Raw genomic sequence first — 14,015 nt, 5'->3', positions numbered from 1 at the left:
CAGATAGGAAAAGAGGTGGTAAAAGAACACCTAGCTACTTTAAATGAATTCAGATCTCCAGGGCCCAATGAGCTGCACCCACGGTGGAGGGCAAATATTGTCACCATCTTCAAAAAGGGAAAAAAATACTGACCAGTCAGTAACTACCAACCAGACAGCTTGACATTGATTCCAAGAAAGGCCTTTGAACAGATAATTAAACAGCCAGTCTGTGAACAGTTAAAAAAGAATGCTGTGATTACCAAGACCAGCGTTAGTTTCTTAAGAACAAGTCATGCCAGACGAATCTCTCTCTTATTTTAATAGAGGTACAAGCTTGGAGGATCAATAGAATGCTCTCGATGTAGTGTATCTTGCTTTCTGTAAGGCTTTTGACAAAGTGTCACATAATATTCTTGTGGAGAAGCTAGTAAAATATGGGGTAGATGGGGTAACTGGTAGGTGGATTTGTAGCTGATTAATTGACCAAATCCAAAGAGTGCTTACTCAAGATTCCTTCTCTTCCTGGAAAAAAGTGACAAGTGGGGTGCCGAGGGGTTCTGTCCTGGGACAGTTGCTCAATATATTTATAAATGGCTTGAATTGAGGGCATGCTTATTCAATTTGCAGGTGACACCAAACTGGGAGGGGTAGCTAATGCCTCAAAAGACAGAATCATGCTGCCACCCTCTGGAATCATAGTCAAAACACTACCTCAGAGTAATTTAACAAGAGAGATGAGAAATAAGCTCACTGGAAATAGTAGTACACTGGTCAACCTCTTATACATGAAACAATACTTTTATGAATATGGAGGGAAGACTAGACTTTCAGCGAACAGACTTAAAAAGAAATAAATTCTGTCAGGAGTACACAGTATTAAAAAAGGCACTAAAACAATCTCTTTTAAAGGCATCTACCCCCTCCTCTTATACTAAATTATATACCTCATAATCCCCCCTCAAAAGATATCCACAATTATTAGAAAACTTACCTATACCCTCACTAACTCATGAGAAAACCTTTTTTAGATAGCCCCATCTCCCTAGAAGAAATTGACAATGTTCTTAAAAAACTGAAACCACATAAAGCCCCAGGACCTGGTGGCTTCACTTCTAAGCTTTTGAGCTTTATAAACAATTCAAAGAAACATTATCATCATATATGGTCCTCTTATTTAGTGACCTAATGAGAGGAGCACCTATCACCAAAATATGGTACCACACCAAGATTATAGCTATCCCAAAACCATTTAAAGACCACCAAAAAGTAGAATCTTTTTAGCCAATTTGTCTGATTATGAAATTTTTACATGAGTGGAAGTCAACAGGATTAAGACATTGTTACACAAACTAATAGCCCCAGACTAAGCCCGAGACCAAGCTGGTTTTGTCCTTCATTGAAACATCACCGGACCTATCAAAAAGCTGTCAACATAGTAGACAGACAACCTTCCCACTGGTAGTCATGGCGTTAGACATCCTCAAGGCCTTTGAATGTCTGAAATGCGACTACTTGCAGGCAGTCCTTTCTAAAATGCAATTTGGCCCCAAATTCATACAAATTTTGAAACAAATATACTCTGAAGCTTCCACTACAGTAGAAATAAATAATATAAATTCATCCTTCTTGGGGATTCAAAGAACAATGCAAGGCTGTCCAATCTCTCCCTTTTTTGTTCATCCTAGCTTTAGAACCATTAGCTATATACTTCAGAACAACCCCAGATGTCAAGGAAGTCCTAATTGGAAAACAAAACTATACGACTGGACTATTTGCTGATGATTTAATGATAATGACACCTGACCTTGAAGACAGGAGCAGCAATATTTTGAAAGCTTCACAGCTTTGCAACACAATCAGGTCTGCATGTTAAATTCTCAAAATCTGAAGATTTATGCTTCAGTGTACCACCCAACCAAAAAGCTTTCACAAAACTCACAGGCATTAGATAGACTCTCTCACAGAAAGCTTAGCTATTTAGGAATAATTATAACAAGAAACCTTAACAGACTATCGACAAAATATTCTCCTGTGGATATCTGTGGACAATTCAGAATTTGACAAAAACACACACAATAGAATAAACCCCATTTTATCCTAGACAAATTAGCAATGGTAAAAATGGTGATTCTACCAAAACTGCCATTTTTATTCCAATCACTAACCCACTTGGATCTCACTCAACAAAAGTGCAAAAAAAAACACCAAACCAGAATAAATGCCAAACTCCCAGTAGGAGGAGGCAGGGGCACCCCAAACTTGATACTATATTTTATTGCTAACCATGTAAAACATGCCATCCCTTTTATTTTAGATGATACCTCAAAACAATGGCATCAATTGTAGGGTTGCCATATGTCCAGGAAATCCTATATATGTCCTCTTTTGGGGGGCCTACATCCCCATCAAGGGAAATTTTTACAAGTTACAGCAATTGTCCAGGTTTTGCGGGGGGTTGGTTTTATTTTATTGTATTTACTTTTTTGTGCACGGAGGCTTGGGTTTATGTTTGGGCTCTGGCGTGGTTGGTCTGGACTCTGGTTTGTGCTCAGGCTCTGGTGCAGATGGTCTGAGCTCAGTTTCAGGCTCTGGCTGTGGCAGCCTGGGCTCTGGCTTGTGCTCTGGGGTCTGGCACAGACAACCTGGGCTGTTTCTGGTTCAGGCTCTGGAGCGGGCAGCTTAGGCTCTGGTTTGGGCTCTGGCGTGGGCAGTTGGGGCTCTGGCGGCGGCTGATGGCCGGGACGGGACAGATGGTCGCCAAAAAAACAACTTATTTTGTCTCGATTCTTACCTCTTGATATATGGCAACCCTATTCAATTGAAAACAGAAGTAACTGAGGAAATTCTAACCTCAGCGTACCCTTTAAAGCAAACATTTAGAACCATTCCAAAAGTTCATATTTGATCCACACAAACCATTCTTAATGCATGGAAAGAGAAGGCAGGACTCCTAACTCCTGCACTGTCCCCTCTGGCAGCCCTCGCCTCCCACCCACAATTTCACAACACTTCTTGACAATTTTATGTGGCCAGATAGAGAGCAGAAGGTCTATACCAGTTATGTGACTTTTGTAACAGAAATACAGTGGTACCTCTAGATGGGAACGGGATCCGTTCTGGAGGCCCGTTCACAACATGAATAGAATGCAACCCGCACGTGCATGTCTGCGCACGTGAGGGTTGCGATTCGCCGCTTCTGCACATGTGCGTGACGTCATTTTGCACATCTGCGCATGCGCGAGTGGCGAAACCTGGAAGTAACCCTCTCCAGTACTTCTGGTTCACTGCGGGACGCAACCTGAAAAAACGTATCATGAAGCAAACATAATATGAGGTATGACTGTATACCACTGTCAGACCAAGAAATACAGACTAAATAAGTACACTTACAATTTAAATTTAAATGTACCGTATTTTTTGCCCCATAGGACGCACCTAGTTTTTTTTTTGGGGGGGGGGAATAAAGAAAAAAAAATTATTTCCCCCCCAGGCGCGGGGCTGGCGCGAGGGAAGCCCGAGCTTCCCCTGACCCCAGCCCCCAGAACAGGCTGCTGCCTGCAAGCCTTGCGAGCCCGGCATACAAGGCTTGCCGACATCTGCCCGAAGCACGGGGCGGGCTCCGCAGCTCGCCCCGTGCTTCGGGATGCAGGCTGCTACCCGCAAGCCTTGCGCGCCCGGCGGGACCTCCCGCCAGGCGCGCGAGGCTTGCCGGCATCTGCCCGAAGCACGGGGCGGGCTCCGCAGCTCGCCCCATGCTTCGGGATGCAGGCTGCTGCCTGCAAGCCTTGAGCGCCCAGCGGGACCTCCCGCCGGGCGCGCGAGGCTTGCGGATAGCTTCCTGAAGCCTGGAGAGCGAGAGGGGTCGGTGCGCACCGAAGCCTCTCGCTCTCCAGGCTTCAGCGAAAGCCTGCATTCGCCCCATAGGACGCACACACATTTCCCCTTCATTTTTGGAGGGGAAAAAGTGCATCCTATAGGGCGAAAAATACGGTAATCATCTTCACTTTGAACTGCCCCTCCCAAATTCGTCAATACAGTCATACCTTGGATTGAATGTGCTTCAGGTTGAGCGCTTTCTGGTTGCGCTCCGCAGCGACCCGGAAGTAACAGAGCGCGTTACTTCTGGGTTTCGCCACTCATGCATGCGCAGACGCTCAAAATGACATCACACGTATGCGCAAAAGCGGCAAAACGTGACCCACGCAGACGCGCTGTCACGTCTTATGCTCTGTTCAGGATGCGAACGGGGCTCCAGAACGGATCCCGTTCGCATCCCGAGGTACCACTGTACACCAAAACTTTTTATTGTTTCATTGATAATGTAAAAGTAGCATGATACTTACTGTATTTTTCGCTCCATAAGACACACTTTTCCCTCCTAAAAAGTAAGGGGAAATGTGTGTGCGTCTTATGGAGTGAATGCAGGCAGGAGGCTCTGCTCAGCGCTCCCTTTAAAGAGCCGCACGGAGCGTGTGTACAGCTTTTGGGGGCTTTTCCCCGAGGAGGGAGAAGGGACTGACGGGCTGCCCTCTGTCCCTTCCCACACCTCCTAGAAAAGCTAGCAAGAGCCGCTGCCAGGCTCTGCTCAACGCTCCTTTGTAAGGGCTCCCTTTCGTCCCTCCTCCCGCTTTGCTGGGAAGCTAGCAGAACAAGAGGGCCTGCGCAGCTATCGCTCTTGCTCTGCTGGCTTCAGCGAGAGCTGCGCAGCTTGCTCTCTGGCTTATCAGCGAAGAGGGAGGAGGGACGGAAGGGTTTAAAGCAAGAAAAGCGAGAGCCGCTTATATGCTCTGCGCAGAATATTTTTTCCTTGCTTTTCCCCTCTGAAAACTAGGTGCGTCTTATGGTCAGGAGCGTCTTATGGAGCGAAAAATACGGTGATCTAAGCACAACTGCAAGGGCTCCTGATTGGATGTTTGGCAATACAATGTTAATTATTTTTTAACTCTACTCTGTACTGTTTCCCCTTTGCTTTTGTTTTAACCAATTCACGAACCAAGAAACTATACACTGACCACTAATGATGAATCATATGTTGTAGATATTACTGCACATTATGGTATTTTTGTGATAAACAAGTGACATGTGATGACTTTGTCTATTTATATGCATCATTATTCCAAAGCCTAGTAAAAAGTTATTCAAAAAAGAAGAGCAAAAAAGAGTGACATGTCAGAATGTAATGAACAAAAACTCTTCCTAAGGGTTCAATATGTGGGATGTTAGCATCCAAAATGCATATGTAAAGGGTTAATTGCAAGAGCTGTAGAACTCTATGACAGTTAGTAGAACAGTCTTAACTGTTACAGCATCAGGTATGTTATGTTGTGCTACTGTCTGCCTTGATTAGTTAGTCTGTGGCAGTGTAACCTATGTAAGCCGTATCAGCAATTTAAGAAACATCCACCTGCATTGTATATTTTAATCTGCAACGGCAAGTACACTAAAGTAAAAATTATTTGTTATTTAAACTTTAAAAGAAAGCCTCTTGCATAGTTTTTATAGGAGAGAAAAGAGAACTAATTAAAGGGTCAAAAGACCCAGGGCTGTCTCCCGTATATACCATAAATGGGAACTAGAGTTTAATTACAACAGGATAAGCATTCAAAAGTATAAAACAGAAGGACACGACAGAGGTAAGAAAAAATCTGGGTGGGGGGTGTACCCTCCAAAGTCCGCAGCTGGTAAAAACACTTGTATAGACTTTGTTAGATCATTCTCTGTGCAATTCAGATTTTGATTTACACCAAAGGAAAGAGACAAAACAAGCAGTGAACACCACTTGAAAGTCTAAACAGCAACAGTTAATCTGAAATTTGTTTTCAGAACTAGAGGAACAAAGGACTTTATTTTTAAGGACATAGAGACAGAGCAACAAGGCAAAGAAAAGGATTTGCAGACCACTTTTTTATTTTACACAAAGAAAGACTCAGTTCCAAAGTAAATCAACTGCAGATAATTTACTTTCATAGTTGCTGCAGCCACCTTGTGAATTCAACTTCAAAACCCCTACAGTGGATTCGATCTGAGCTGGTCCCCGTTAAATTAATGGGCATGAGTGACTAACTTAGAGCTGAAAGCAGTGTTCAGCATTTGGAAGATAGATAGAGATTTGTTTGGCAGCCCCAACATTTTGTTGTTGGGGCTTTAAAGTGCTGCTCATCACATAGGGCAGGGGAAAATGAGTCACCTGACAACATCACCCCCCATCTCTCCCACCAGGTGAATTGTGCTCCCCATCTCTAAACCAATAACTACTGGTCTTCTGCCTACCTAAATCTGCTTTGACTGTCTCTGTCATCTGTTAACCCCAACACAGCCAGGATATGGTGGCCTATAAATGAAAGCAAATTACCTCATGTAAGTATGACAACTCATCCTTCACTTTATGATACTCATCCACACACTCCAAACAGTAACAAAGGTCTTCGTTGGCTGCAGCAAATCTTTCTGGAGGCAGTAAAGAAGAGGCATAGTTCTTTAAGGTGGTGATAACCGAATCAGTAGGGGTGCACCAACAGCATGTCTCCATTCTGCAGATAAACACAAAAATAAGAGAAATTATTGTTTTAATTATTTAAAAACATGAACACAGAAATGACCTGAGCCAAGTTCAGTAACACAGAAAGTTGCCTTATACCAAGCCTGGCATAAGAACTTAAATGAGCTTGCCAAATCAGCCCAACAGGGGGCAATTCCAAGCCCTACTTGTAGATGCTGGGGACTGAACCTTGTACTGTCTGCATGCAAAGTGGGTGCAGCTCCATCACTGAGCTACAGCCCCTCCTCAGTTACCTCAGGGGGAAGCTCCACTATACAGGTTCACATCTGTACATACAATAACTATCAATATTTTGTGACCGAATGACTTATTGTGTCAATGTAACTTTTACCAACACACACTCCCCACATACATCTATCTCCCAGCTTCCTGTCTGACAAGGCAGCACAACATAGGTTGTGTTAAAGCATAAATATTTGCCAAAAATAGATGGCTCCTTGCGCCAGAGTTGTTGCTGGTTTTCAGAAACAGGGAAGAGATAAGCACTCTGGTGACCATCACGGTAGCCCTGAACTAAAGATGCTTAAGACTGGTACATCAGCTGTTTATTTTGCCAAACATTAAGATGTAAATTGATTTGATGGTATTCATTCAGTCATGACCATTATGCGCACCCCCCCCCCAAAAAAAAACCCCATCCAGGGCCAAAATGAGCAAGGAATCTGCCAACACTTGAAAAGAAATGCACAACTCTGTGCTGGCAACCTATTGTGCTCCCAGGACAAACCAGGCAGTCTCACACCCTAGTTTGCGCTCAGGAGGAATATTAACATATTAATATTTGCCAAGGCCTTCGCAATGCAATTTAAGGAAGTTTTACAATGAATATTAACTGCTATTATGCCCAGTAGTTTGGTTAATGTTTTAGCTCCAAAGCTTCCTTTTGGGGAGGAGAAGCAGTTTATAAATTTGGAGTGATAAATCAACTGCACAAGATCACAAGTGAAGGGGTGCCCAAACTTCAGCTTTAGTTATGGAACCTTAATACACAAACTGTTCACTGATTCTTGGATAATCTTAAAGGTAAAGGTACCCCTGCCCGTACGGGCCAGTCGTGTCCGACTCTAGGGTGGCGCGCTCATCTCGCTTAAGAGGCCGGGAGCCGGAGCCGTCCAAAGACACTTCCGGGTCACGTGGCCAGCGTGACAAAGCTGCAGCTAGCGAGCCAGCACCAGCGCAGCACACGGAAATGCCGTTTACCTTTCCGCTAGAAAGCGGTACCTATTTATCTACTTGCACTTAGGGGTGCTTTCGAACTGCTGGGTGGGCAGGAGCTGGGACCGAACGACGGGAGCTCACCCCGCCGCGGGGATTCGAACCGCCGACCTTATGATCAGCAAGTCCTAAGCACTGAAGTTTTACCCACAGCGCCACCCGCGTCCCTTTGGATAATCTTGCTTTAAGGCAATTAAAATTTCCCCACAATAAAATATAAATGTCTACCCCAAATACACATTAAAGCAGATGAGCCAAATTTGTTACTTTGGTTTCTTCCCATTTGCTTTCACTCTGCCAAATTCATTTTTTTCTTTGCTTACTCACAGATTACTTCCTAATACTACTGTCCCTGACTCACTTCTTTCCTGTTCTTTGTAACCTGCTACCTCCCAATACATTTATTTTACAGGCATACTGCACAAATCAACAAGGTGGCAGTCACATCTGTAAAACAGCATAAAAGCAAGCACCTGAACAGTGATATGCCATAACAAAGGAACTGAGTGATAAAATTATGAATTTGGCTATGTTCAATGCAGGCATTTGAAACAAAGTGCTGATGGTGCATCCTGAATATTATCAGGGAATTCCACAGCCTAGGTGCAGGGACACTACAACTACACCTTTCATGCATTGCCATTATTTAAACAACAGAATTCTTATCCCAAGCCATAACTCTGTATCTGCATCTCCTTTTGACTTCCTTAATCTTCCTTATGGGTAGGTATTTTTTAAGACTAAGTGTATGGGCATGGTTTGTTCTTTTTAATCTATGGTTACCAGATTTTTTTCAGTGAATCCGGGGACATTTTTTTGAAGCTGAGTAGCAACAGGGAGTCAGTACTGGGGATGGTGAGGCAAAAGACCCTGGGCCCAAGCACACATGCATATTGTATAAAGGAGCAAAGCCTTTCTTTTGCATCCTGTGAAACATAAATGCGCAGTTTTTTTAAAAAAACTGGGCAACAGCGCGCCACCCACCCATGACTCCCGAGCCTTCCTTGATCTCCTGCTCCTTTCCCCCTTTGTTTGGGGGAGGCTCAGGAGTCATGGGCGGGCAGCTGTTGCCCAGGAGGGGCACAAGGCACATGGTTTCCCTGCCAGGCAAGGTGCAAAGCCCTTCTTTCGCACCCTGTGAAACATAAATTTGCAGTTTTTTAAAAAAAACTGGGCAATGGCCAGCTGCCCGTGACTCCCCCGATCTGTCAAAACAAAGGGGGCAGGGGATCTGTACCACCGGACGTCCCTGGTTCCCCTTCGGCAGTGGCGGCGGCAGCCTCAGCAGCCCAGAGCCAGTCTGGTAGTGCGGTTGGCTCTGGTTGGCTTCAGGAGCTGCTTGCTGCCCACTGCCATGGCGCCCACCATTTTGCTCTCCGGAAGTCCCCATATGATGTGTTGTGCACAATACACATCATATGGGAACTTCCAGCGGGGAAAAATGGCGGGCACCATGGTAGCGGGCAGTGGGCAGCTCCTGAAGCCAGCCAGAGCCAACTGCGCTACCAGGCTGGCTTCAGGCTGCTGAGGCTGCTGCTGCCACGTTTTCCGGGGACAGATTTGCAAATCTGGGGACATTCCGGGGACAGAATTTGTCTGGGGACAGATTTGAAAATCCGGGGACTGTCCCCAGAAACAGGGGACATCTGGTAACCCTATTTTAATCATCATCCAATGTTTAGATTTTAGGCACTTTATAAATCATTATGAAGTTATAATTGATAGATAAACTCAACTTTTGCTGAACACATCAGCATAGGAGCATAGAAACCTGCCACATACCATGACAAGACTATTGGTCCATCAGCAGCAACACACCAGGGTTTCAGACAGGGCACTTCCCCAGCTTTACCTGGGGATGCTGAGGATTGAACCCGGGACCTTCTGAATGCAAAGCAGTTGCTCTGCCACAGTGCTACTGTACTGGCAAACTGGCCAAGGTTTTCTTGATTCAAGTAAGCAAAAAAGGACACCAAGCTTGTTTCTTAAATGGATTTTATTCAGAGAATGAGGAAGGTAAAGAGCAAAGGAAAGCAGATAAACTCTTTCAATAGCCTGAGAATCCCCTCTGGATGGCAAAATGGTCAGATCCTGTCAGCAAAGGTGCAGCACTTGGACACACTACAGCTGTATTTTTCTGTGGATTTTCTGCAAGGACAGAACTCTTGTCTCACCCCATCCCCATTCTTGGAACACATTAATTGCCTGTTCCTTGTGTTAATCCTCCCATGGCCTTGACAATATTTCTGCTGTCTTACAAAGCAGGCAGTGATAATATCTGTGTGACTAGATACCCCACTACCCATGTATATGGGGAGGCACCCACTGCCAGATGGTTCTGTTGAGAGATTCAGCATAGGCTTACCTAAGAAGTCAACAGCTCAACATTCTCAGGCAGTACCCAACAAAACAACAAGAACCCACCAACAACATATGAATCAATATGGCTAACAACCCAACAATTCCCCTCCATGCCCGCAGGCAAACAAATCTCACTGCAGCCCGCTAAAGACAACCAGCCATGCCTGCCCTCCACCTCTCTCAGTACCACGGAAATTAAATGGATAGAAAGGGAAACGACCCAAGCGACGCTGACATAAAAACCACACACAAAGACCAAGCATTACCACCCCAACCCACCCCCTCTCCCCCCTCTTCTTCCCCAACTTTATTCTGCATACAACATTAATATCTCACTTCAAATGTAAAAAAGCCTACAACCTGAAAAAGAGACAATGCATGTACTTTTGCAAACCAAAACAATATTTAACTTTTAAAGAATGTTATTTAAAGACCATTAGACTGTACTAAACTGTACCGTTGACATAGAATTGCTACAAATTGCTACAAAGAACAACGCTACAAATATATAATGCGCATCTCTTCAGGGGCTAAAGTTACTTCACGTATAAGGAAAGAGGGGCTACATACAGCTACACAAGTAACTCCGGGAACCCACCGCGTCTTCTTCCAAAGCCCGGTAGGCAGCCCTCGACTTTGCCGTCTGCGCAGCGGCAGCGACTCCAAGAATTCCCGTCTTTTAGAGACTTCGCGGAAACGCGAGGAAGCCCCCGGAACCGACCCTAAGTGTAACATGCGAATTACACGCACATTTCACGGGGACTCTCCCTTGACAGTGGGGGGGAAAGGGGTGCAGCAAAGGCACTTTCTAACATGCAGAACTGGAGGGACAGAGATGCTGCGGGGGGTACCTGAAGCGGGGAATAGCCGTGCCAGCCCCGCAACCATAAGCAACTGTTGAGTTGCTGTATTACTCCTTGCCCTCCTCCCCACACCTTCGCCGCAGCCCCTCATAAGCCTCCCACACACCGCCAGCCCCTCGCCTCACTCACCTCCTGCTCCGGACAGGTGCCCGTGAGGCAAGGTGGCTGCCACAGCCGGCCCGTAGGCGCGGACAACCTTGCTGCCTCCAGCTCTCGCTCTCTCGTTCTCTCCGCTCGCTCAAGCTGTTCCGCCAGGCACTGACCCCGCCCACCACGCGACGGAAGCCTCTCACTCCAGCGAAGAGACCGAGCCGGCATCCGAGCCTCCTTTTTCTAGACTCTTGGCCCCGCCTCCCTGGCTCCGCCCACAGTGGTAGATAAGTAAATGAGAGGCAAGCGCACAAACGCGCGTGCTCAAAAAGCCTTCTCCCCGCTCTCCCGCCACCCTAGAGTTAGGAAAATAGAGAGTCGCCTCAGGCTCTGTTTGCCGCTCTTCTCCCCTCCCGCCACCCTAGAGTTAGGAAAAACAGTAGAGTCGCCTCAGACTCTGCTTACTGCTCTTCTGCCTCATTACTCATTTTGCATAGACTGATAAAACAGTAGGCGGGTCATTCTCACTGCCGGAGACGATGCGTCCGATATAGATATACACATATATAGTTAGCACACACATACAAAAACTCTTCGCTCGCCTCCGCCCGCACGGCGCCTGCGCGCCCTGCGAAGGTTGCGCCAAATGAAAGGGAGGCGGGAACGCAGGCGCTGATTGGACGGCAGAGTTTCTCGCGTCACCAGTAGAAAAGGAAAACAAAACTCCACGTGCTGCCTTGAACTCACAGCGAAATTCTAGTTGCGCCTGTATTTTTTAAATTGTTTCTGATCGCTCATTGATTTGGCTGCACTCTTCGTTTTAAAAGGGCGCAGTTCGTTTGCATGTGCTTTATTGTGCTTATTTCTCTCTGCTGTGTAACGCTATTACAGAGACAGACGCAACAACAACCCTGTGAAGTGGGCTTAGGCTTCGAGAAAGAGAAGCTAACCGGCTCAAAAACCACACGCAGTGATCACCGTAGCTTAGCAGATGCTTGAGCCTTGGCCTCTTACCTGGGTCCGCTTTCTAACATCACCCTTTATCTAAAGAGCTCTGGGTATGTCAAACACACCGCTCTGCTTAAAATAGCCGCTCAGAACCCAATCCAACCCACCCATGTTTAGCACAAGCTCCTGGCCTCCCGAAAAGACGCGTCCCGCCTCTCCTCTCGGGAGATGTTTATTCCTCTTTCCAACCAACTCGCAGGAGCGGGGATGGAACGTATTTCGAAAGTTCGGCCGAGGCGCTCTAGCCTTTCCAAGTCAACACGCTCCTTCCGCTGAGGGGAGGAAACGGTGAAAAACAACCGGAAGTGGAGCCCGTGGCGCGTGTGCTGGACCGCTTTGCCTCGGTCTGTTACCGAAGAAGAAGCAGATGCATCAGGTATATTTTAGTGTGTTTATCTCGCATTACAGTAGCCTGGCCAGTTCGTAAAGAGGAATTAGGGTTCTTAGGATGCTGTTTTCGAAGCAGGAAGGGATGCTTAATTGCTTTGGAGAGCCAGTGTGGTGTAGTGATTAAGAGCGGTAGACTCCCTAATCTGGTGATCCGGGTTCTCGTCTCCGCTCCTCCACATGCAGCTGCTGGGTGACCTTGGGCTAATCACACTTCCCTGAAGTCTCTCAGCCCCACTCACCTCACAGAGTGTTTGTTGTGGGGGAGGAGGGGAAAGGAGAATGTTAGCCGCTTTGAGACTCCTTCGGGTAATGATGAAGCGGGGTATCAAATCCAAACTCTTCTTCTTCTTTACAGTATTTAGTATTATAGGTGCCTAAAGCGCTTCCACGTGGGTTACTCCTTTGTTTACTGCATCTATTCATATCGCACGCTTGCTCTAACCAGTTTATCGCTGATGGTTGGTCACACTGGCCGGGCCAATTTATTTGTTTTTATTTATTAAATTTTCATCTCATCCATCCCAAAGGAGCCCAAGGTGGGAAACCCATCCACAGTTTTAAAAAAGCAAACTCTTAAAACAGTTCTAAAATGGCATTTCATCCACCGTTTTCAGGACTGCCAGGATCAGTGTTTTTCAGCCACCAAATATCTGGGTAAGCTTGACAATTTCAAATTCCTCCTGAAAGTTAATAACGTTGGAGACAGACTAGCCTCACTAGAGAAGCCATATGACAAACCTGAAACCACCACTGATAAGGCCCTGTCATGAGTCAGGACCAACCAGGCAACCCTCAATGGTGGCACCACCAGCAAGGCCTCATCTGTGTGTGAGATGTTTGATATTAGTATTGTAGGGGGGGAAATGGGATTGGCTTTTGCTGCCCAATTCCCCAACAGACTCTGAGTCCCCTAAGTCCATGATCAGTGAGAGAAGAATGGATGGAGGCAAGATCCAGTGAAAGCAAGGCAGATCTTTAATTTTCTGTTGTGTGACAGAGTTCCCCCCTCCTTGCAAGGAGATGAGAGGCTCAGAGCAAAGGTTTGTAAGCCGCTTTAAAAACTTTCAACAATGCTCAACCCCTTAGCCAAAGACCACCCAGAAAAATATCACAGAAAGAGGAAGTCTGCCACAGACATTTGAGAGTGTGGCTTCTCTCCTATCTACCAGGATACCTGATAATGTTTTACTGCAGGGGTCAGCAAACTTTTTCAGCAGGGGGCCAGTCCACTGTCCCTCAGACCTTGTGGGGGGGCGCGGACTATATTTTGAAGGAGAAGAAAAAATGAACCAATTCCTATGACCCACAAATAACCCAGAGGTGCATTTTAAATAAAAGCACACATTCTACTCATGTAAAAACACGCTGATTCCCGGACCATCTGCAGGCCAGATTTAGAAGGTGATTGGGCTGGATCTGCCCCCCCCCCCCCGGCCTTAGTTTACCTTCCCATGTTTTACTGGTTGCATTACCTGGGCAGTCTGGCTATTCTTTTGAAGTAAATACTTTAGTTCTTGAATCCAGGTCACAGGTCCACCCTATTCATA

At 46.1% G+C, this 14,015-nt stretch overlaps 2 protein-coding genes across 5 annotated transcripts in view; one reads left to right on the top strand and one right to left on the bottom strand.

Moving 5' to 3' along the window:
* LOC308468420 (putative helicase senataxin) overlaps nucleotides 1-11,356 on the bottom strand; it is a 54,078-nt gene extending 42,722 nt beyond the window's left edge. Inside the window, exons 1-2 of one of the 2 annotated variants that reach the window (XM_080990576.1) lie at nucleotides 11,110-11,356; nucleotides 6,335-6,512 (exon numbers count right to left, since the gene is read on the bottom strand). In XM_080990576.1, the coding sequence (XP_080846702.1) occupies nucleotides 6,335-6,511 (177 nt within the window). In that variant the 5' untranslated portion in view covers nucleotide 6,512; nucleotides 11,110-11,356. The remainder of the gene's footprint in view (nucleotides 1-6,334; nucleotides 6,513-11,109) is intronic. The other variant, XM_080990575.1, reaches the window with a different exon arrangement.
* Nucleotides 5,323-14,015, top strand: part of TTF1 (transcription termination factor 1) — a 30,389-nt gene continuing 21,696 nt past the window's right edge. Inside the window, exons 1-3 of one of the 3 annotated variants that reach the window (XM_080990602.1) lie at nucleotides 5,323-5,413; nucleotides 6,202-6,339; nucleotides 12,278-12,454. In XM_080990602.1, coding sequence (XP_080846728.1) covers nucleotides 12,446-12,454 — 9 coding nt within the window. In that variant the 5' untranslated portion in view covers nucleotides 5,323-5,413; nucleotides 6,202-6,339; nucleotides 12,278-12,445. Of the gene's footprint in view, nucleotides 5,414-6,201; nucleotides 6,340-12,277; nucleotides 12,455-13,082; nucleotides 13,123-14,015 lie in introns of those variants that run through there. The other 2 variants (XM_080990600.1, XM_080990599.1) reach the window with 2 other exon arrangements.

This window comes from Podarcis pityusensis (genome assembly GCF_964106645.2).
Source record: "Podarcis pityusensis genome assembly, chromosome: Z".
NCBI lineage: Eukaryota > Metazoa > Chordata > Lepidosauria > Squamata > Lacertidae > Podarcis > Podarcis pityusensis.
Note: the sequence above shows the minus strand (reverse complement) of the source record. Positions and strands in the feature narration are given on the sequence as shown.